The sequence below is a fragment of the Trypanosoma brucei genome, chromosome 1, assembly GCF_000002445.2.
Source record: "Trypanosoma brucei brucei TREU927 chromosome 1, complete sequence".
Lineage (NCBI taxonomy): Eukaryota > Euglenozoa > Kinetoplastea > Trypanosomatida > Trypanosomatidae > Trypanosoma > Trypanosoma brucei.
Window position 1 is genome coordinate 928,407 of NC_008409.1, and position 19,379 is coordinate 947,785.

The 19,379-nt window shown below is 43.9% G+C and overlaps 10 protein-coding genes across 10 annotated transcripts, besides 18 other annotated features; all 10 read left to right on the forward strand.

Annotated features, from left to right (window-relative positions):
• Positions 1 to 451: 451 nt before the first annotated feature.
• TB927.1.4490 (acetyltransferase, putative) lies at positions 452 to 970 on the forward strand (the record flags this gene model as incomplete). Its single annotated transcript, XM_001219141.1, has 1 exon — positions 452 to 970. One exon carries the CDS (start codon positions 452 to 454, stop codon positions 968 to 970), a length of 519 nt encoding a protein of 172 aa, XP_001219142.1.
• Positions 4,301 to 4,433: a sequence feature (Signal anchor predicted for Tb927.1.4500 by SignalP 2.0 HMM (Signal peptide probabilty 0.029, signal anchor probability 0.960) with cleavage site probability 0.012 between residues 45 and 46).
• Positions 4,301 to 5,188, forward strand: TB927.1.4500 (hypothetical protein, conserved; the record flags this gene model as incomplete). The annotated part of the gene is made up of 1 exon (XM_001219142.1): positions 4,301 to 5,188. One exon carries the CDS (start codon positions 4,301 to 4,303, stop codon positions 5,186 to 5,188), a length of 888 nt encoding a protein of 295 aa, XP_001219143.1.
• Positions 4,361 to 4,420: a sequence feature (6 probable transmembrane helices predicted for Tb927.1.4500 by TMHMM2.0 at aa 21-40, 55-77, 114-136, 140-162, 222-244 and 266-284).
• Positions 4,463 to 4,531: a sequence feature (6 probable transmembrane helices predicted for Tb927.1.4500 by TMHMM2.0 at aa 21-40, 55-77, 114-136, 140-162, 222-244 and 266-284).
• Positions 4,640 to 4,708: a sequence feature (6 probable transmembrane helices predicted for Tb927.1.4500 by TMHMM2.0 at aa 21-40, 55-77, 114-136, 140-162, 222-244 and 266-284).
• Positions 4,718 to 4,786: a sequence feature (6 probable transmembrane helices predicted for Tb927.1.4500 by TMHMM2.0 at aa 21-40, 55-77, 114-136, 140-162, 222-244 and 266-284).
• Positions 4,964 to 5,032: a sequence feature (6 probable transmembrane helices predicted for Tb927.1.4500 by TMHMM2.0 at aa 21-40, 55-77, 114-136, 140-162, 222-244 and 266-284).
• Positions 5,096 to 5,152: a sequence feature (6 probable transmembrane helices predicted for Tb927.1.4500 by TMHMM2.0 at aa 21-40, 55-77, 114-136, 140-162, 222-244 and 266-284).
• Positions 5,189 to 5,387: 199 nt separating the features above from the next.
• On the forward strand, positions 5,388 to 5,693 carry TB927.1.4510 (hypothetical protein, unlikely; the record flags this gene model as incomplete). The annotated part of the gene is made up of 1 exon (XM_001219143.1): positions 5,388 to 5,693. One exon carries the CDS (start codon positions 5,388 to 5,390, stop codon positions 5,691 to 5,693), a length of 306 nt encoding a protein of 101 aa, XP_001219144.1.
• Positions 5,592 to 5,660: a sequence feature (1 probable transmembrane helix predicted for Tb927.1.4510 by TMHMM2.0 at aa 69-91).
• TB927.1.4520 (hypothetical protein, conserved) lies at positions 6,537 to 8,732 on the forward strand (the record flags this gene model as incomplete). Its single annotated transcript, XM_001219144.1, has 1 exon — positions 6,537 to 8,732. The coding sequence occupies one exon, from the start codon at positions 6,537 to 6,539 to the stop codon at positions 8,730 to 8,732; it is 2,196 nt and encodes a 731-aa protein (XP_001219145.1).
• Positions 8,733 to 9,109: 377 nt separating this feature from the next.
• Positions 9,110 to 9,170: a sequence feature (Signal peptide predicted for Tb927.1.4530 by SignalP 2.0 HMM (Signal peptide probabilty 0.978, signal anchor probability 0.022) with cleavage site probability 0.364 between residues 21 and 22).
• TB927.1.4530 (hypothetical protein, unlikely) lies at positions 9,110 to 9,232 on the forward strand (the record flags this gene model as incomplete). Its single annotated transcript, XM_024642688.1, has 1 exon — positions 9,110 to 9,232. One exon carries the CDS (start codon positions 9,110 to 9,112, stop codon positions 9,230 to 9,232), a length of 123 nt encoding a protein of 40 aa, XP_024498412.1.
• Positions 9,128 to 9,196: a sequence feature (1 probable transmembrane helix predicted for Tb927.1.4530 by TMHMM2.0 at aa 7-29).
• TB927.1.4540 (hypothetical protein, conserved) lies at positions 10,988 to 12,571 on the forward strand (the record flags this gene model as incomplete). Its single annotated transcript, XM_001219146.1, has 1 exon — positions 10,988 to 12,571. The coding sequence occupies one exon, from the start codon at positions 10,988 to 10,990 to the stop codon at positions 12,569 to 12,571; it is 1,584 nt and encodes a 527-aa protein (XP_001219147.1).
• Positions 12,572 to 13,245: 674 nt separating this feature from the next.
• Positions 13,246 to 13,357: a sequence feature (Signal anchor predicted for Tb927.1.4550 by SignalP 2.0 HMM (Signal peptide probabilty 0.071, signal anchor probability 0.922) with cleavage site probability 0.015 between residues 38 and 39).
• TB927.1.4550 (hypothetical protein, conserved) lies at positions 13,246 to 13,629 on the forward strand (the record flags this gene model as incomplete). Its single annotated transcript, XM_001219147.1, has 1 exon — positions 13,246 to 13,629. The coding sequence occupies one exon, from the start codon at positions 13,246 to 13,248 to the stop codon at positions 13,627 to 13,629; it is 384 nt and encodes a 127-aa protein (XP_001219148.1).
• Positions 13,270 to 13,338: a sequence feature (3 probable transmembrane helices predicted for Tb927.1.4550 by TMHMM2.0 at aa 9-31, 46-68 and 89-111).
• Positions 13,381 to 13,449: a sequence feature (3 probable transmembrane helices predicted for Tb927.1.4550 by TMHMM2.0 at aa 9-31, 46-68 and 89-111).
• Positions 13,510 to 13,578: a sequence feature (3 probable transmembrane helices predicted for Tb927.1.4550 by TMHMM2.0 at aa 9-31, 46-68 and 89-111).
• Positions 13,630 to 14,115: 486 nt separating the features above from the next.
• TB927.1.4560 (hypothetical protein, conserved) lies at positions 14,116 to 15,699 on the forward strand (the record flags this gene model as incomplete). Its single annotated transcript, XM_001219148.1, has 1 exon — positions 14,116 to 15,699. The coding sequence occupies one exon, from the start codon at positions 14,116 to 14,118 to the stop codon at positions 15,697 to 15,699; it is 1,584 nt and encodes a 527-aa protein (XP_001219149.1).
• A 673-nt stretch (positions 15,700 to 16,372) lies between these two features.
• Positions 16,373 to 16,469: a sequence feature (Signal anchor predicted for Tb927.1.4570 by SignalP 2.0 HMM (Signal peptide probabilty 0.036, signal anchor probability 0.957) with cleavage site probability 0.010 between residues 33 and 34).
• Positions 16,373 to 16,708, forward strand: TB927.1.4570 (hypothetical protein, conserved; the record flags this gene model as incomplete). Its single annotated transcript, XM_001219149.1, has 1 exon — positions 16,373 to 16,708. One exon carries the CDS (start codon positions 16,373 to 16,375, stop codon positions 16,706 to 16,708), a length of 336 nt encoding a protein of 111 aa, XP_001219150.1.
• Positions 16,397 to 16,465: a sequence feature (3 probable transmembrane helices predicted for Tb927.1.4570 by TMHMM2.0 at aa 9-31, 46-68 and 75-97).
• Positions 16,508 to 16,576: a sequence feature (3 probable transmembrane helices predicted for Tb927.1.4570 by TMHMM2.0 at aa 9-31, 46-68 and 75-97).
• Positions 16,595 to 16,663: a sequence feature (3 probable transmembrane helices predicted for Tb927.1.4570 by TMHMM2.0 at aa 9-31, 46-68 and 75-97).
• On the forward strand, positions 17,179 to 18,762 carry TB927.1.4580 (hypothetical protein, conserved; the record flags this gene model as incomplete). Its single annotated transcript, XM_001219150.1, has 1 exon — positions 17,179 to 18,762. The coding sequence occupies one exon, from the start codon at positions 17,179 to 17,181 to the stop codon at positions 18,760 to 18,762; it is 1,584 nt and encodes a 527-aa protein (XP_001219151.1).
• Positions 18,763 to 19,379: the final 617 nt, after the last annotated feature.

The window sequence follows — 19,379 nt, forward strand, 5'->3', positions numbered from 1 at the left end:
GGCTCACTGTGTGCAAGGGGTGTGGAGAGAGAGAGAGTATGTTTGGGCAGGCAAGAAAGAAAAAAAAAAAACTGTCAGGCGCGTGTGTAAAAGGGAGGTTAGGCGAAAGGTAAAGTATTCCAGTTATAGTGTGGCAACAGTATCAAGGCTGATCTCCCTCTATTTGCAGTACATACTGCTTTTTTGCTGCCTGATGTGTTAATTTTCACTAAGATGTGCTCTTCTTTCTATTTATTCGTCAATCTGGCGCCAATTCTTTTTCATCTTTCATCTTACGTTTGTTTGTTTTCTTGTTTCTATTAACCCGCACTGATGAGGATACGGAAAGCATGTGGTCCCAACTTGCCTGCTTTGTGCGTCAACATTTTCTTCTTTGTTATCCATTTTTCATTTTAATTTCCCTCTGTAAAGTGACATATTGACTAGTAAGGGATAACATCTCATCACAGGCATGACTTCCGCGTACCGCATTCGTGACGCCGCCCCTGCTGACGCTGGGATTATGGTTCGGATGCTCATGTCTCTGGCTTCCGAGACGGAAAACGTGGAGCTTGACGAGGGCGAAGTTCGCCGGGGCGTCACAACTCTGTTCGAGCAAGGGAGCCTCGGTCGACTTTATGTTGCCGAAGAGGTCCCGAAAGGTGACACGAACATCAAAGGGCCATCCGATGGCAACCGGTCCTCTCCACAAATTGTTGGAGTGATGACCGTAACTTATGAATGGTCCGATTGGCGCGGCAAACTGTTCCTTTGGATTCAATCCGTCTACATTATTCCTTCGAAGCGCAAACAGGGTATTTTTCAAAAGTTTTATGATCATTTAATACGCATCATGGCTGAGGACCCCAAATACTGCGGATTGCGTTTGGCCGTAAATAGTAAGAACGAAAAAGCAATCAGGGCGTACAAGCAAGTGGGAATGAAGAGGGAGAAATACCAGTTGATGGGTCGCATGAAAAGCAAATATTGAAGGGGAACTGTGTTTATATGCTTACCTATTTTTGTGTTTTTTTTTCTTTTTTTTTCTTTTTGATTACTGTGGAGAAAAGAGAAGTTTGAGAAGGAAAAGAGGGAGAAAAGAGAAGGGGAACACTAAGCACAAATGGAAAAAGAGCCGTGTCGGCATAAGATGAATTATGCATGCGTAAGTGTGCGACAGACTGGGGGTTTTACTTGGTGGAAACTCCTTGGCTGCGTTATGATTATTACTGTTATTATTTTATTTACTGTTCCCTTTCTATTTCTCCTCTTGTGACCGGTGAAGCTCACAACCGCCATGTTTCCTTGGGTATGTTGGTATTGGCGGGCTGCTTTTTTTTTTCTTTCCATGGTGCGGGTTCCTCGTTTTGTTTTGTTTTGTTTATGTTTATGTTTATGTTTGTTTGTTTGTTTTTCCATCTCTGCCGATAATTCCCTCCCTTTTCCCTTCCATTCGCGTTTTGTACTCCTTCCATTTACTTTTCCCTTTCTTCTTTCCTTTAGTTTTGCCTTTTTTTTTTGTTTGGTCAAACGCTAATGCTTTCACTCTTTTATGTAATTTTCTTTTGGTAATGATTCTACCGTGTACCGTATAAGCATAAGAAAAAATGAGGAAATCAGCACCGCAGAAAATGATTTTTTTTTTTCAAAAAGAAAAGAACTATTTTCCTTCTTTCCTATATTTCTAGCTATATATATATATATATATATATTAGTGCTCATATTTGAATCCGTCATATAAATTGTACAGATACGAAAGAATTACAACGTGCCGCGCGCTGCCGTCCGCCCCCCTCCTTCCCCATAAACGTCGTTTTTTCCTTTACTTTTTTGTATCCGAAAATAATTAAAGAAAAAAAAGTAAAGAAAGCGAAGAGAAAAAGTAAATAAATGAAGTAAAAGAACGCTCAAATACCGAAAAAGAAATACATGTATGGGTAAATGCATACACGTATTTCTTATGAGGTTGAAACGCGCTATTGCTCAATTTGCTCATTTTTTTTTGTTTGTTTCTTTTTTTACTTTTTTTTTCTTTTAATTGTTCTTCTCTCATTTTCCTGAAGTGATGTCAATTCATTTGACCCACTGAGAAACGTAAATATAAAAAAAAAAAAGGAAAAGAAGTGATTGAGAGGAGGGGACATGAAAAAAAAGCAAAAAGCAAAAAGCAAAAAGCGAAAAGCAAAAAAAAAAAAGAGGAGGAGGAGAAAATAAAAGTACGTTTTGTCATTTTTTCTTTTTTTTTTTCAACACCTGAGGGAGGGAGAGGGGGAGGGAGAAGCGCGTGGTAGTAATTAGTTGTAAGCGCATGTGCGTTATTTTGCATGTGTGTTCAAAGAAAGCAAATCGTTAAATAAATATGTGTGTGTGTGTGTGTTTTTTTTTTTTTTAAAAAGACGAATAAATTATAAATGCGCTTTGTTTGTGCCCCCGACCAGGCCTTCGCGGAGTTTTTATTTTCCTTTTTTCCTTTTCTTTTTTTCCTTTTTTGAGAGCAATTTAATTTGTTTTTAGAAGGAGAGGGAACTTTTTGTTACTCTTTTTTTTTTCCTTTTTCCTTTTTCCTTTCCATTACTGTTCACCTCCACAATTTTTTTTTATTTTTACTTTTACTTTTGTGATTACAATATAATAAAAATATTACTTTACTTTATTTTCCTTTCCTTTCCTTTCCTCTTGTTTTTTATTGTTTTTTTTTTGTCACTACTGACTTCGCGGTGACCTCAGCAAGAGAAAAGGAAATAAATACATTCTTATATACATATACATATATATACATATGTATACGTACGTATATGTATTTCCATTATCATTTTTTATCATCATAGTTAATTGCTTTCAAGTGGTGTAACTTTATGGGATAAAAAAATAAAATAAAAATATAAAAAAATGATAAATTTTTTATATATTAACGTTTATAAATAAATAAATAGATAAATGAATATAAATAAATATTAATATTTATTAATTTGTGTAGATTTGTATAAATTAACCCGAAATTGCTTGTAATAAAAAGGAGGGAAGTGAAGATGTGAGAAGAGGTGGAAAGAAGGAAGATGAAGAAGAAAAAAAAAAGAAAAAGAAAAAGAAAAAAAGGAAAAGGAAAAGGAGTGAAGGGAGCGAAAGGAGTTTATTTTCCTCTTGTTTTTTTTATTTTGATTGAAAATTTAACTTTTAATACAAATTTTAAATATTTTAAATATTTTAAATATTTTATTCTCCTTTTTTCCCTTTTTCCTTTTTTAAAAAAAAAATACTATTAGTGTTTTAAGGGAAAATTTCTGATAGAAAAAAAGAGAAAAGAAGGACGCAAGTAAAAGTAAAACAAATCGAAAAGAGCGACGAGGAAGTGTTTATAAAAGGAGAGAAGACACAAAACTGAAGAAGTAAATTAGTAAGTTAGTAGCTTGAGAGAGTGGCGGGTTTCAATGAACGGTTCAAAGGGAGCAAAAAAAAAAAAGAAAAAATAAACAAACAAGCGAAAAACCAAAAAAAAAAAGGCGTAAAAAAAAAAAGTAAACTGAAAGGCAGCGAAAACAAAAGAAAAGAAAAAGAAAAAGAAGAGGGAAGGGGGAAGGGGGAAGGGAAGAGGAGGGGAGGGGGATTAAAAAACAAAAAAAAAATCCAAAATTAAAGCACAATAAAAAATAAACTATGCTTTAAGTTATTAACAACACAACTCTATGAAATTATATGCGTATATAACTTTTTCTTATATGTTGTTCATTCACTTTGATCTGTGACTACTTTATAATTCTCTACATTTTTCACATTATTTTTTGAATCTTTTTTTTTCTTTCTTTCTTTCATTTTTTGTTTTTTCTTTAATTCTTTTCAGTCATACAAAAAGAAAAATTGGTTAATAAATATTTTTTTTTTTTAAAAAGAAAGAAAACACACAAAGGCGCTGTAGTGAAAAAGACGGAAGGTTTTTTTTTTTTAAAAAAAGAAGGTGGAGAAGGGGGGAGGGGCATTTCATCGGTGTAAGTTTTCGCAGCGGAAGGGAAGGGAAGAAAATTATTGTGTGTGTGTGTGTCTGTGGAATTTCAACCAGCAAATAAATAAATAAATAATAGTAATAAAAAAGTAATAAGGAGAAGATTATTTACTTATTTATTAATATACTATTATTACTACCGTTATTATTACCGTTACCACAATAGAAGTAACACCAACACCAACAGCAACGGCGTCAAAACAGCAAAACAGATATATAAATATATAGAAGCAAAACTTTTCAAAAAATAATATAACAATATATATATATATATATAAAGGAATAAAAAGGGGTCGGGGAATAAAAAAAGAAAGAGAAGGGGCCATGAAGGGTGCCGTGCCATCCACATGGGCGTCGCTTGCATCCGTATGGAAGAAAACAGTAGGAGAATTTGAACTGTCAACTCTTCTCATGGCGCAGGCGGTTGCGATGTTGGCACTTTATAAAGTAACTAATGGATTTCAAATGCCATTCCGCTCCCTCTTCTTTTTCATACTTGTGATTTATGTCATTTTACTCGCCCTGCACCTCGTCGGCGCTGTTCCCCTCCTTTTCGAGGTTTATGACATTATTGTACGGAATTATACCTCAACACAAGAGGGCGACAGTATGATTCACCTTTGCAGGGATCTTCATGAGCTGGCTGAAACGGAGCGTGCGCGTGTGATGTTTGTTCTCACTCTTGTGTATGTTTTCCTTCAATCTTTTTGTCTACCGGGATCTGCACTCATCAACGCGGCGATTGGTGCCGTCATTGGCCTTCCATTAGGTGTGCCGTATTGTGTTTTAATGGGTACTGCTGGAGCCTCCAGTTGTTACACAATTTCTCACATTATTGCGGGGAGATGTAATGGTCATAACAACCGTCTCGTGCAGAAACTCCGCAAACAAGTGGAGGAGCGAACTCCTAGTGATTTATTTGCTTATTTTCTGTTGCTCCGACTTACGCCCGTCGTGCCAAATTGGCTACTTAACATGGCTTCCCCCGTTGCAGGCGTGCCGTTACCGACTTATGCTGCCGGTACGCTTATTGGAATTATTCCACAAACGTACATTTCTGTGAGATTTGGAGAGGCAGCACTCACTACGCTGTCAGGTGAGGAATTAATGATGACACCTTGGGATATGATGTGGATTGGAATTCTCTGCATTGTTGTGTTTGCCGGATGTATGCTCAAGAGACGTTATGGGAAAGTGGATTGCAACACGTAATGGAGAGTGTGGAGCAGTAAATGTGAGAAGTACCATACGACACGATACGGTACCATACCATGCTGTGCCCTGCCATGTGATATAATTTAAGCATTAGTGTTGTTGTTGTTTTTGTTACTGTTGTTATTGGTGGGAGAAAAGAAAGATTGCATAGAAGGTTGGATGTGGTGTGAAGGGGAGGGGAGAAAAGAAGAATGGAATGAGAGGGAGTGGAATTGAAGTTAAAACACTCACACACAAAAGCAAGGGCCGTGTGCGTGTATGTGTGATGGAAGACTGGGAGACAGAAAAGGGTAATGAAGAAGCAATAGAAGGGAGTGAAATGTTTCGCGAGTTGCAAAAGTTTAAGACGGTCGCGGCTCCACAGAAGTGTTTTGTGAAGTCGCATATTTGCTTCTCGCCTCTCCTGTTTTTGCTTTTATATCCTTCGGTATGTTGGAAGGTATTTATCCCATTATTTTATTTTTCATTGTTGCTATTATTGTCGTTGCATTGGCGTATTTAATCCATTTCTCTCCGTGTATCCTCCTCTTCCTCTTCCCCTTTCCCTTCCTCATTTCATTTCATTTCCCTTCCTTTTCTGTTTCGCTTTCTTTTTTCTTAGCATCTTTTGTTTGTTTGTTTGTTGCGGTTGTTTAACGTTTCTCCCCCCCTTTTTCACGAATTGCGAGGGCCACTTGACCCCTTAAACTTGCTACTTGTACTGGTGTTGCTGTTTCCACGCAACTTCTCCTTCTTACTCCTTTCCTCTTCCCCTGTTTCATTTCATTTCATTTCATTTCATTTCATTTGATTGACTGATTAATATATTAGCGTGCATATTTGTACACGTATTTGCATTGAAAAATATTATTGCAGTGGCAATTATAGTAATTGAGGGCGAGACGTACAAGCGCAAATATTATACATAAATAACAGACAAAAAAGTAAATACAAGAACTATACGTACATATATATATATATATATATATATATCCCTAGTTTAGTTGAATTCTCGATTCTGCTCGCCGTCGCAGGCTATTTTGTAGTTTTTTTAAAAAAAAACCCTTTCCCCCCTTACATCTTTCCGCGCATAACGACGCGAGATCAGCCGCTGAGGCACTCCCCATCACTGCCGCCACCGCGGCTGAATGGTGGTGGAGTGAGTTCCCTTCCATCATTGGTAAATCGTTCGGTCGCTCATTCCGGCACCAGTGCCGTGAGTCCCATTTCAAACCAACAGCTCCCGCACCAACGGGGCCCAACCGTTTCGGAGTTGTTGCAGACCGTAGCAACTCAAAAGCAAGAAATAGAGAGACTTACGGATAGTGTCAATGCTGTTCAGCGTAACTTTGAGCGGCTGAGTGAGATGTACAGCGGGGATCGTGCGGAGTTGCAGAGGTTGCGTGCGCGTGAGGCTGAGTTAGAAGAGGAGCGAAAAGCCTTGGCGGCCATGCGTGCAGAACTTGAGTCTCGTATTGGTGGGAGGATGAATGAGATTCATGAGATGGAGGAGAAGGTGAAGGGTATGTGGGAATTAGAGGATGTGAACGCAAAACTACGGGAAGAGTTGGACGAGCTTCGGGAGGTTCATGAGCAACAATGTGAGAAGGCAGAGGAAAAGCTGCGGAACGCAATGTGGGAGTTGACTGAGACGCAGCGCAAGGTGCAGAAGTTCGCCATGGAGGTACGCAACCGTTCAAATTCCATCAGTATATGCATTGACTCCAAACCCTCCGCTTCCGGGGCCAGTGGAGGTGATGGAAAGAGCTCGGATGGAAAGGCGAGTGGTAGTGACCCAAGTGGGCAACAGAGCGGATTTTCAATAGAAGCGGAGCTGTGCGAGGCGTGGAATTGTGTAGACAAGTTATGTGTTGCTTGTTTAGAGGCACGTGTGGCATTGGAGGCTAAGCAGCAGCGTCGGGTGGCGTCGGCGGAAGGGAGGGCCGCAACTAAAGTCAATGCGGTAATGGAATTGCTGCCGGCGCTTATGGCAGAGCTGGAAGACGCCCGTCGACAGACGCTTAGTGAAGGGGAGCGCATGGAACGTCAGGCTATTTGCGGGAGTTGGGGCGATATGTCAGCGAGGGCAGTGGAGAACTGCCGCTTGTCTCATGAAAGGTTAGCAGCGGAGGAGGGGCGATATCGCATTGCATTTGAATGTTCTGAGTGGCAGGAGCGCTGCCAGATCTGCGAAGCGGCAGCTATGTCATCCTTTCGTTACTTGGCGGGTGCTCAGGATCAATTGAAGGCAACTCGTATCGCTGACGACGCTCAGCAGAAACAGCACGACATGGAGCTGAATCGACTCCGCGCGCAGATGAAAGAGGCAGAAGATATGTGGAACCGTGAGGTAAACGCGCGTCAGCGTGCACATGAGTGTGCTTTACTTGAGCAACAGAAGTGGCACGACTTGGCGATGAGGGAGGCACAAAATCGTCTCATGAAGGAATGGGAGGCCGAGAAGGAATCCTTTCAACAGCGTATAAATGCCTTAGATGAGGAAAGGTCTCACCATGCATTTTCCGTACTTTCTGAGGCGCAAAAGCGCGAGGAAGAGCTGCGCAAGGCTGCTGTGGAAATGCGTGAGGCGTTTGAAAAAAGTATTGCTGCGGCTTTGGAAACTAGTAGCGCAATGCTCGAACGTTACGAGTTTGAGACACGAGCAGGGCTCCTCAAGCTAGAACATGCGGAGCGCAGTATGTTGCGTGATCAGGAGCGTGAGGATCGCGAGTCCAAGTGCACATCCACTCAGCACCTTAACATCCACCGAACAACGATAGAATTTTCGGCGGATATCCTGAATGCTGCCGCGGATTTCCGGTTAGACTTTCCATCAATGATGCTAGAGAGGACGAAAATTGTTGTGGACAATATGAAAGTCCTGCACGATCAGCGACTACGTGAGGTGCGGCGCCGGTATGACAACGAGATGCGTGTTGCCGCTTCTGTGCCGCGAGAGCTTGCGAAGAAGCTTGAGCAGGAGTTAGAGGAAACAAAATGTTCCCTGCGGCAGGCTGCGGCAACGAGTGAGCATTGTGAGGATGAGAATCGGCGGCTGACTGAGCAAATTCGCTCTCTACAGACGCAATTTGATGAACGGCCAGTCGCGCAAGAGATCCGTGTGGATGTGAAGAATTCCCTCTTGACAGCCATGCATCGTCTCATTGTAGCAGAGGAGGCAACTGAGTGTATTTTCTCCTGTGGGTTATGCATGCAGCCGCTGAAATCCCCACTTACATGTGTGCCATGCGGTCACACGTTCTGTGAAGAGTGCCTGTTGAAGCACCCTCGCAACATTACTAGCCTGCAAGCTGCGTCACAAATGGATAGCAACAAGAGGGCACATCTCAAGGCTGGAAGTCCATTAGATGACAGCATGCCCGGAAATAAGTCCCGCAACCCCGTGCCATTAATTGTGCGGTACTGCCCAGATTGTGCGCCCATGAACTGCAGCTCCGCTGTGCGTGTTCAGGTTCTAGACTCCCTCTCTGGAAATCTCCGGTACCGAAAGGGGGATATTGGTTTCTTACGGTCTGTCATGGCGGAAGTAGAGAAGTCGTGATGGATGTGTTCAAATAATGATAATGATAATAGTAACAATGGTAATAGTAATAAAAATATTGTTATGATTACAATTATGATGCTTATAGGTGAATATAGTTTATGTATATATACACACGTCTGGCGTCTATTTACTGTCCAAAAGGTATTAGACATTGGAACCTGAAGGTGCGTTCGTAGTTTCATTTTTTTTCTCTTTCGTTTTTTGTTTTGTTTTTGTTCTACTCCTTGCTTTTACCTTCTCAGTTTTTACCTCTATACATCATTTTCATGATATATGTATATTTATTTATGTCCTTGTGAAAGAAAAAATGAGCGACCAACTTCCACGACATCAACGAAGAACTAGGAGTGGAGGTAAAGGATAAATGGGGATAAATGTATTCCTTCCTCTTGTATATTATATTATTTTTGTTATTATTGTGTGCTGTATTAATCAGTGAAAGCTGCAGTTATTTGGTGCTAACAACGGTGGAGACAAAGACTTTCGCGTCGATGTGACCCGCAGGATTGAGGAAAGGACCAATAAGCGAGGATCAATAAAGGGGGAAAATAAAGGCGATAAGCGGATCATCTCTTTTTTTTTTTCTTAAGGTCATTGCTATCATTTCTTTATGGGGAATCACTCACAACTGTAAATGTAATCGCGTACAAGTAATTGCATTAGTTCATATACCTTTGTTTTTTTCTATACTTAACGTGTGCAGTAATGCACACATCTGTGCGGACTGACGTTTCTCCGTGGGTAACCGAATTACGGAAGGCAATTCAAATAAATGAGGGAGTTGGACTCTTTGGAGTTTGCTACACGGTGCCTGTTTGCTTTTTTATTCCTTTTTAACTTAGTGATGCTAATTAGTGTACAAGTCACGAAGGAAAGTAAAATGCAGCCGGCACATATGGATATTATATATATATATATATATATATTCATATTACTTTATACGTCTTAATATATGATTGTTCTTTACTTTCCAGAAGTTGGGTGATCCAAAATGGGAGTGTGTTCACAAAAGGGGGGGGGGAAAAACGTAGTTCCAGAAGAGGAACAGCACAACTCATCTCATCAGGTCGGTAGGAAGAGGGTTTGCGTATATTATATATATATATATATAAATGTTTATTTCCATACACAAATGTTCTAATATATGTAAATAAATATATTTATGTGTGTACACCTGTACAGATAATTGAGTTCTCCCACTCTGGCCGGACATCATTTTTGTTCCACAACTACACTACAGTTTTGTTCATATTCTTTCTATTTGCAAAGGATAGTCGATCCAATATAGAATCAGTTGAATTATAGCTTATAAAGTCTAAATTTGCGTTCCCTGCTACACTTACCGTTTAGGACGACGGTAGTGCATGTGAAGAGACAAGTGTGTGTGTAAGAAAAGTACAACAATTTAAGCATCTGTGAAACAAATAGGAACCCGTCCTGGTTGTCCATCTACCATTGAAAAATTGGAATGACACATTTACAACAATTCACAAAGAAATCATCAACGCCTCACACCAGCAAAGAGTCAACATATAAGAACACAACAATTATATCAACTAGGGACAAGCTACCTTAAAAAAATTAAGAAAATAACGGAAGAGGGAAAAAAGCACAGCAACGCCGGACGAAAATTAATTTAAACAAGACAAAAAAGTTAAAGCAAGTCAACCATTCTTCACAGCAACTGTTAACGCGAAATAATATATTTCCAAAAAAAAAAGAAATCCAAAAAGCGCAAAAGAGAGTAAAAGAATATTAAAGATGTGCCATCACAACGATAACTACAAAAAAAAGATCGAAAGTACGAATTTGCTTTGCACTGTCGATTCGTTTCTATGACGGTATGCTTTATGTTATCATTGCTGTGCAGCAGATCTTATGACAAGTGTTTATTGTAATTGTGGTGTTGTGTGATGCAGCGGTAGATTGGACGTGTGTGTACACTTGCAGCAGTGCCTCGCACAAATCGTATCTCCTCCCGGGACTTGTGCATGCAAGTTCCCCAATTTTTAACCCGTGGCCTTGTCACCCGTTACGCTGTGTCTGCTTTTCGTTTGTTTTGTCTCTTTCTCCCAAATTCCTTTTTGCTTCTACCTTCTGTTTATTGATGCGTGTGATAGTGTTTTCCGCTATCGGGACCAGAAGACCATAAGCAAGGTAACATCTGAGGCCAACCCAATTGCCATCATTTTCTTTGTCGTGAATTGTGAAGCAAACCTTTACCAAGCGTTATTTGAATAGCGGTGTACACGATGTTTTTGAAGGAGGGAAACAGTGAAATGCGGTTGAGCGGAGCTACGTTCTTGAAGGGCGCTGTTGATGATTTCAATGCATGTGAGTCCCCTGTTTTATCATCCGGAAGCAGTTTGGTTCTTACAAGTCCTGCTCTGAGCACCTCAGACACGTGCCGATCTGCGATGCGTGAAACCATCCCTTCCGTTTGTGCTGGCGCAGGCCTCAGCAGTCGCTGCTCAACTGATTGCACTGTGCTGAAGTGTGTGAACCCGCTGCATGTTAAGTTCCAGGAGCCGTCAGGGTTGTCAGGGGCTGATTCAGTGGACTCGTTTGACTCGTTGGGTGACCTTTCCGAGTTGCATGAGGAACATCAACATGTTTCTTCTGTTGCCTCTGAAAAGCCTTTGACCCTTCACGATGTGCCGGAATCCGTCCTGTATGGTGCCATTCCATACCTTTCCCTTCCAGACGTCATTGCCTTATCACGGACATGTAAGAAGTTTCACAAACTGGTGCAGGGATACTTTGCAGTGAATGAGCATGGCGTGATGAGCATCCCCGCCTTTGACACCCGCAGCTTCATGCAGTACCGTCCAGAGAGGAAACCTCCGGTAACGAAGGCGTCATCTATGGAACCCGCAACGAAAGCTTCGGACGTGAAACCCATCCGTCTGTTTTTTGGCCAGCAACGACGGGACCCACACCCCTCAGCTCTACGGCGTCTGCTGCGCTTCATTGCACCTGACCTTGTGATTGCTCACATGGAGGCTCACACGAACCCAGTTAACGGTCGTGGCAAAGGCTGCGCGTGGGTGTTCGCCCTGTCACAATTGGATGCGGAGCGACTGTTACGACTCAGTGGGCGTATCTTCCTTGACATAAATTCTAATGGTGAGGAGGTATACCTGTTCGCTCCCCCTAACTGCCGAGAGTGGTTGAATGAGCACGCGGAGTGTGCAGTCGCTTCCGCAGTTCGTCCAAGTCACTTGCCACGACAGCCGATGGTTGTGGAAGCCCCCAGGAAGTCGAGTGCCAAAGTGGAGAAGGGGTTGGAACAATGTGTGCGTCCCCATCCACAACATCGCGGTGTTACGGAGCAGCAGGCACCCGTCGCGGCGGCCCAGCAGATGCCCGACTCTGTGGAACCATTGGTACGAGTTGGGTCTCCACAGGATGAGGGCCTGCAGCAGCAGGAGCGGCCGTCCGAGGCGTGGACGACCAGCAATCATTCGCAAGGCGACTCAACACACGGAAGGCGCAGGTCAGGGGAGGCTCTGCAGTCGGGTGAGTCCACACCTGAGCGTTTGCAAGCAAGGCGCCGCCCATGGTTGGTTGCGGCGGATGCTTCAGCCACTCAGCGTGCCAGGGAACTTCGGTTTTGCAGCAATTCCTCAACTTCTCTTCATCATGAAATGTGGGGATTCCACCCGGGAGCACGCCTTGGCTCTGGGGTAGGCGGTGACAGATTTATTGCGTGTCCCGAGACGACAACACGCACTGTGCCCCACAACGTGTACACAAGCACTATATGGACAGGCCCTAGGCGGTTCCGGCACGACCCGTACGTGTACGGCCCACTGTGCGTACTAGCGGCATCTTAGCGGTCCAACTGAGTGGTGAGCACTCCATCGAGTCTGTGTGGTGATGCTGTGGACGGCGTGTCCCCACTGGTTGGACTGTAGTTTCTTCCCTCCCTTTTTTTATATTACGTTATGTTTTTTTTTTTTCATTTTCCACTCCCTTTCTTTGCCGTTTGCACTTTGCTCGCTTGCATTAAGGATGTCTTGGGGGTCTCTGGACCGAGTGCTGTAAGGAGGAGGGGGCAATCCTTCCCTATACAAATTACCACATATACTCATTTACACTTATACACATATACGCTTTCTATCAATCCCCACTATTTATATATACCGATTCAATTATATGACCATGGAAAAAACATATATACAACTTCCTCCGTATGTAACAGCTTCCCCCGGTACGGCACATAGACCGTCACGGGCCTCCCATTGACATAACTTGTGCAAGACTCCTGTTCCCTGCTAATTGCAGGGAAGAGACGGCTAATTGGAACTACACCTTCCTCACCCTCATTGTTTTCATTGTTTTCTTTTGTATTTCTATTAACCTAAGATAATTTCACTCGCTGTACTTTCTTCCCTCCCTACATCTATATGTTCCCTTATATAACTTTTATACACATGTTTTTTCCTCTCTTTTTCATCCTATACAAACATATAAGCATACCTATATACACGTATATACATACATATATATGTTTGTTTTTATATGCCGTGACTTTGTTTCTTTTTTCCCCTTTTTATCTCTTTTTATCCCTTTCTTTCTTTTTTTACTTTTTCATTTTGAATGCCCTTATGTAAGTAAATGCTTCTTACTAATAGAGGATTGTCCTTGGCAATTTCTCTCTTATCATTTTATTTTCCTCTCCCTTGTTCTTTTCGTTTTATATCATTTTTCATTTCGTTTCATTTTATATCATTTTTCATTTCGTTTCATTTTATATCATTTTTCATTTCGTTTCATTTACTATTTTATTTTACTTTCGTTTCATTTACTATTTTATTTTACTTTTGTTTCTATTTTTGTTTCCGCTGCTCACACACACACACACACACACCCTGCTCTTCCAGTTGCATGACATCATTACACACTAATTGCAGTGGTGCTCCATTTGCTGTTTGCTGAAACGTTTGATTTATTTCTTGTCCCTTTCCTCAAGCATCTCTTCGTTTAGGCAACACACCATCTTTATGACAAGTGTTTATTGTAATTGTGGTGTTGTGTGATGCAGCGGTAGATTGGACGTGTGTGTACACTTGCAGCAGTGCCTCGCACAAATCGTATCTCCTCCCGGGACTTGTGCATGCAAGTTCCCCAATTTTTAACCCGTGGCCTTGTCACCCGTTACGCTGTGTCTGCTTTTCGTTTGTTTTGTCTCTTTCTCCCAAATTCCTTTTTGCTTCTACCTTCTGTTTATTGATGCGTGTGATAGTGTTTTCCGCTATCGGGACCAGAAGACCATAAGCAAGGTAACATCTGAGGCCAACCCAATTGCCATCATTTTCTTTGTCGTGAATTGTGAAGCAAACCTTTACCAAGCGTTATTTGAATAGCGGTGTACACGATGTTTTTGAAGGAGGGAAACAGTGAAATGCGGTTGAGCGGAGCAGCGTTCTTGAAGGGCGCTGTTGATGATATCAATGCATGTGAGTCCCCTGTTTTATCATCCGGAAGCAGTTTGGTTCTTACAAGTCCTGCTCTGAGCACCTCAGACACGTGCCGATCTGCGATGCGTGAAACCATCCCTTCCGTTTGTGCTGGCGCAGGCCTCAGCAGTCGCTGCTCAACTGATTGCACTGTGCTGAAGTGTGTGAACCCGCTGCATGTTAAGTTCCAGGAGCCGTCAGGGTTGTCAGGGGCTGATTCAGTGGACTCGTTTGACTCGTTGGGTGACCTTTCCGAGTTGCATGAGGAACATCAACATGTTTCTTCTGTTGCCTCTGAAAAGCCTTTGACCCTTCACGATGTGCCGGAATCCGTCCTGTATGGTGCCATTCCATACCTTTCCCTTCCAGACGTCATTGCCTTATCACGGACATGTAAGAAGTTTCACAAACTGGTGCAGGGATACTTTGCAGTGAATGAGCATGGCGTGATGAGCATCCCCGCCTTTGACACCCGCAGCTTCATGCAGTACCGTCCAGAGAGGAAACCTCCGGTAACGAAGGCGTCATCTATGGAACCCGCAACGAAAGCTTCGGACGTGAAACCCATCCGTCTGTTTTTTGGCCAGCAACGACGGGACCCACACCCCTCAGCTCTACGGCGTCTGCTGCGTTTCATTGCACCTGACCTTGTGATTGCTCACATGGAGGCTCACACGAACCCGGTTAACGGTCGTGGCAAAGGCTGCGCGTGGGTGTTCGCCCTGTCACAATTGGATGCGGAGCGACTGTTACGACTCAGTGGGCGTATCTTCCTTGACATAAATTCTAATGGTGAGGAGGTATACCTGTTCGCTCCCCCTAACTGCCGAGAGTGGTTGAATGAGCACGCGGAGTGTGCAGTCGCTTCCGCAGTTCGTCCAAGTCACTTGCCACGACAGCCGATGGTTGTGGAAGCCCCCAGGAAGTCGAGTGCCAAAGTGGAGAAGGGGTTGGAACAATGTGTGCGTCCCCATCCACAACATCGCGGTGTTACGGAGCAGCAGGCACCCGTCGCGGCGGCCCAGCAGATGCCCGACTCTGTGGAACCATTGGTACGAGTTGGGTCTCCACAGGATGAGGGCCTGCAGCAGCAGGAGCGGCCGTCCGAGGCGTGGACGACCAGCAATCATTTGCAAGGCGACTCAACACACGGAAGGCGCAGGTCAGGGGAGGCTCTGCAGTCGGGTGAGTCCACACCTGAGCGTTTGCAAGCAAGGCGCCGCCCATGGTTGGTTGCGGCGGATGCTTCAGCCACTCAGCGTGCCAGGGAGCTTCGGTTTTGCAGCAATTCCTCAACTTCTCTTCATCATGAAATGTGGGGATTCCACCCGGGAGCACGCCTTGGCTCTGGGGTAGGCGGTGACAGATTTATTGCGTGTCCCGAGACGACAACACGCACTGTGCCCCACAACGTGTACACAAGCACTATATGGACAGGCCCTAGGCGGTTCCGGCACGACCCGTACGTGTACGGCCCACTGTGCGTACTAGCGGCATCTTAGCGGTCCAACTGAGTGGTGAGCACTCCATCGAGTCTGTGTGGTGATGCTGTGGACGGCGTGTCCCCACTGGTTGGACTGTAGTTTCTTCCCTCCCTTTTTTTATATTACGTTATGTTTTTTTTTTTCATTTTCCACTCCCTTTCTTTGCCGTTTGCACTTTGCTCGCTTGCATTAAGGATGTCTTGGGGGTCTCTGGACCGAGTGCTGTAAGGAGGAGGGGGCAATCCTTCCCTATACAAATTACCACATATACTCATTTACACTTATACACATATACGCTTTCTATCAATCCCCACTATTTATATATACCGATTCAATTATATGACCATGGAAAAAACATATATACAACTTCCTCCGTATGTAACAGCTTCCCCCGGTACGGCACATAGACCGTCACGGGCCTCCCATTGACATAACTTGTGCAAGACTCCTGTTCCCTGCTAATTGCAGGGAAGAGACGGCTAATTGGAACTACACCTTCCTCACCCTCATTGTTTTCATTGTTTTCTTTTGTATTTCTATTAACCTAAGATAATTTCACTCGCTGTACTTTCTTCCCTCCCTACATCTATATGTTCCCTTATATAACTTTTATACACATGTTTTTTCCTCTCTTTTTCATCCTATACAAACATATAAGCATATCTATATACACGTATATACATACATATATATGTTTGTTTTTATATGCCGTGACTTTGTTTCTTTTTCCCCCTTTTTATCTCTTTTTATCCCTTTCTTTCTTTTTTTACTTTTTCATTTTGAATGCCCTTATGTAAGTAAACGCTTCTTACTAATAGAGGATTGTCCTTGGCAATTTCTCTCTTATCATTTTATTTTCCTCTCCCTTGTTCTTTTCGTTTTATATCATTTTTCATTTCGTTTCATTTACTATTTTATTTTACTTTTGTTTCATTTACTATTTTATTTTACTTTTGTTTCTATTTTTGTTTCCGCTGCTCACACACACACCCTGCTCTTCCAGTTGCATGACATCATTACACACTAATTGCAGTGGTGCTCCATTTGCTGTTTGCTGAAACGTTTGATTTATTTCTTGTCCCTTTCCTCAAGCATCTCTTCGTTTAGGCAACACACCATCTTTATGACAAGTGTTTATTGTAATTGTGGTGTTGTGTGATGCAGCGGTAGATTGGACGTGTGTGTACACTTGCAGCAGTGCCTCGCACAAATCGTATCTCCTCCCGGGACTTGTGCATGCAAGTTCCCCAATTTTTAACCCGTGGCCTTGTCACCCGTTACGCTGTGTCTGCTTTTCGTTTGTTTTGTCTCTTTCTCCCAAATTCCTTTTTGCTTCTACCTTCTGTTTATTGATGCGTGTGATAGTGTTTTCCGCTATCGGGACCAGAAGACCATAAGCAAGGTAACATCTGAGGCCAACCCAATTGCCATCATTTTCTTTGTCGTGAATTGTGAAGCAAACCTCTACCAAGCGTTATTTGAATAGCGGTGTACACGATGTTTTTGAAGGAGGGAAACAGTGAAATGCGGTTGAGCGGAGCTACGTTCTTGAAGGGCGCTGTTGATGATTTCAATGCATGTGAGTCCCCTGTTTTATCATCCGGAAGCAGTTTGGTTCTCACAAGTCCTGCTCTGAGCACCTCAGACACGTGCCGATCTGCGATGCGTGAAACCATCCCTTCCGTTTGTGCTGGCGCAGGCCTCAGCAGTCGCTGCTCAACTGATTGCACTGTGCTGAAGTGTGTGAACCCGCTGCATGTTAAGTTCCAGGAGCCGTCAGGGTTGTCAGGGGCTGATTCAGTGGACTCGTTTGACTCGTTGGGTGACCTTTCCGAGTTGCATGAGGAACATCAACATGTTTCTTCTGTTGCCTCTGAAAAGCCTTTGACCCTTCACGATGTGCCGGAATCCGTCCTGTATGGTGCCATTCCATACCTTTCCCTTCCAGACGTCATTGCCTTATCACGGACATGTAAGAAGTTTCACAAACTGGTGCAGGGATACTTTGCAGTGAATGAGCATGGCGTGATGAGCATCCCCGCCTTTGACACCCGCAGCTTCATGCAGTACCGTCCAGAGAGGAAACCTCCGGTAACGAAGGCGTCATCTATGGAACCCGCAACGAAAGCTTCGGACGTGAAACCCATCCGTCTGTTTTTTGGCCAGCAACGACGGGACCCACACCCCTCAGCTCTACGGCGTCTGCTGCGCTTCATTGCACCTGACCTTGTGATTGCTCACATGGAGGCTCACACGAACCCAGTTAACGGTCGTGGCAAAGGCTGCGCGTGGGTGTTCGCCCTGTCACAATTGGATGCGGAGCGACTGTTACGACTCAGTGGGCGTATCTTCCTTGACATAAATTCTAATGGTGAGGAGGTATACCTGTTCGCTCCCCCTAACTGCCGAGAGTGGTTGAATGAGCACGCGGAGTGTGCAGTCGCTTCTGCAGTTCGTCCAAGTCACTTGCCACGACAGCCGATGGTTGTGGAAGCCCCCAGGAAGTCGAGTGCCAAAGTGGAGAAGGGGTTGGAACAATGTGTGCGTCCCCATCCACAACATCGCGGTGTTACGGAGCAGCAGGCACCCGTCGCGGCGGCCCAGCAGATGCCCGACTCTGTGGAACCATTGGTACGAGTTGGGTCTCCACAGGATGAGGGCCTGCAGCAGCAGGAGCGGCCGTCCGAGGCGTGGACGACCAGCAATCATTTGCAAGGCGACTCAACACACGGAAGGCGCAGGTCAGGGGAGGCTCTGCAGTCGGGTGAGTCCACACCTGAGCGTTTGCAAGCAAGGCGCCGCCCATGGTTGGTTGCGGCGGATGCTTCAGCCACTCAGCGTGCCAGGGAGCTTCGGTTTTGCAGCAATTCCTCAACTTCTCTTCATCATGAAATGTGGGGATTCCACCCGGGAGCACGCCTTGGCTCTGGGGTAGGCGGTGACAGATTTATTGCGTGTCCCGAGACGACAACACGCACTGTGCCCCACAACGTGTACACAAGCACTATATGGACAGGCCCTAGGCGGTTCCGGCACGACCCGTACGTGTACGGCCCACTGTGCGTACTAGCGGCATCTTAGCGGTCCAACTGAGTGGTGAGCACTCCATCGAGTCTGTGTGGTGATGCTGTGGACGGCGTGTCCCCACTGGTTGGACTGTAGTTTCTTCCCTCCCTTTTTTTATATTACGTTATGTTTTTTTTTTTCATTTTCCACTCCCTTTCTTTGCCGTTTGCACTTTGCTCGCTTGCATTAAGGATGTCTTGGGGGTCTCTGGACCGAGTGCTGTAAGGAGGAGGGGGCAATCCTTCCCTATACAAATTACCACATATACTCATTTACACTTATACACATATACGCTTTCTATCAATCCCCACTATTTATATATACCGATTCAATTATATGACCATGGAAAAAACATATATACAGCTTCCTCCGTATGTAACAGCTTCCCCCGGTACGGCACATAGACCGTCACGGGCCTCCCATTGACATAACTTGTGCAAGACTCCTGTTCCCTGCTAATTGCAGGGAAGAGACGGCTAATTGGAACTACACCTTCCTCACCCTCATTGTTTTCATTGTTTTCTTTTGTATTTCTATTAACCTAAGATAATTTCACTCGCTGTACTTTCTTCCCTCCCTACATCTATATGTTCCCTTATATAACTTTTATACACATGTTTTTTCCTCTCTTT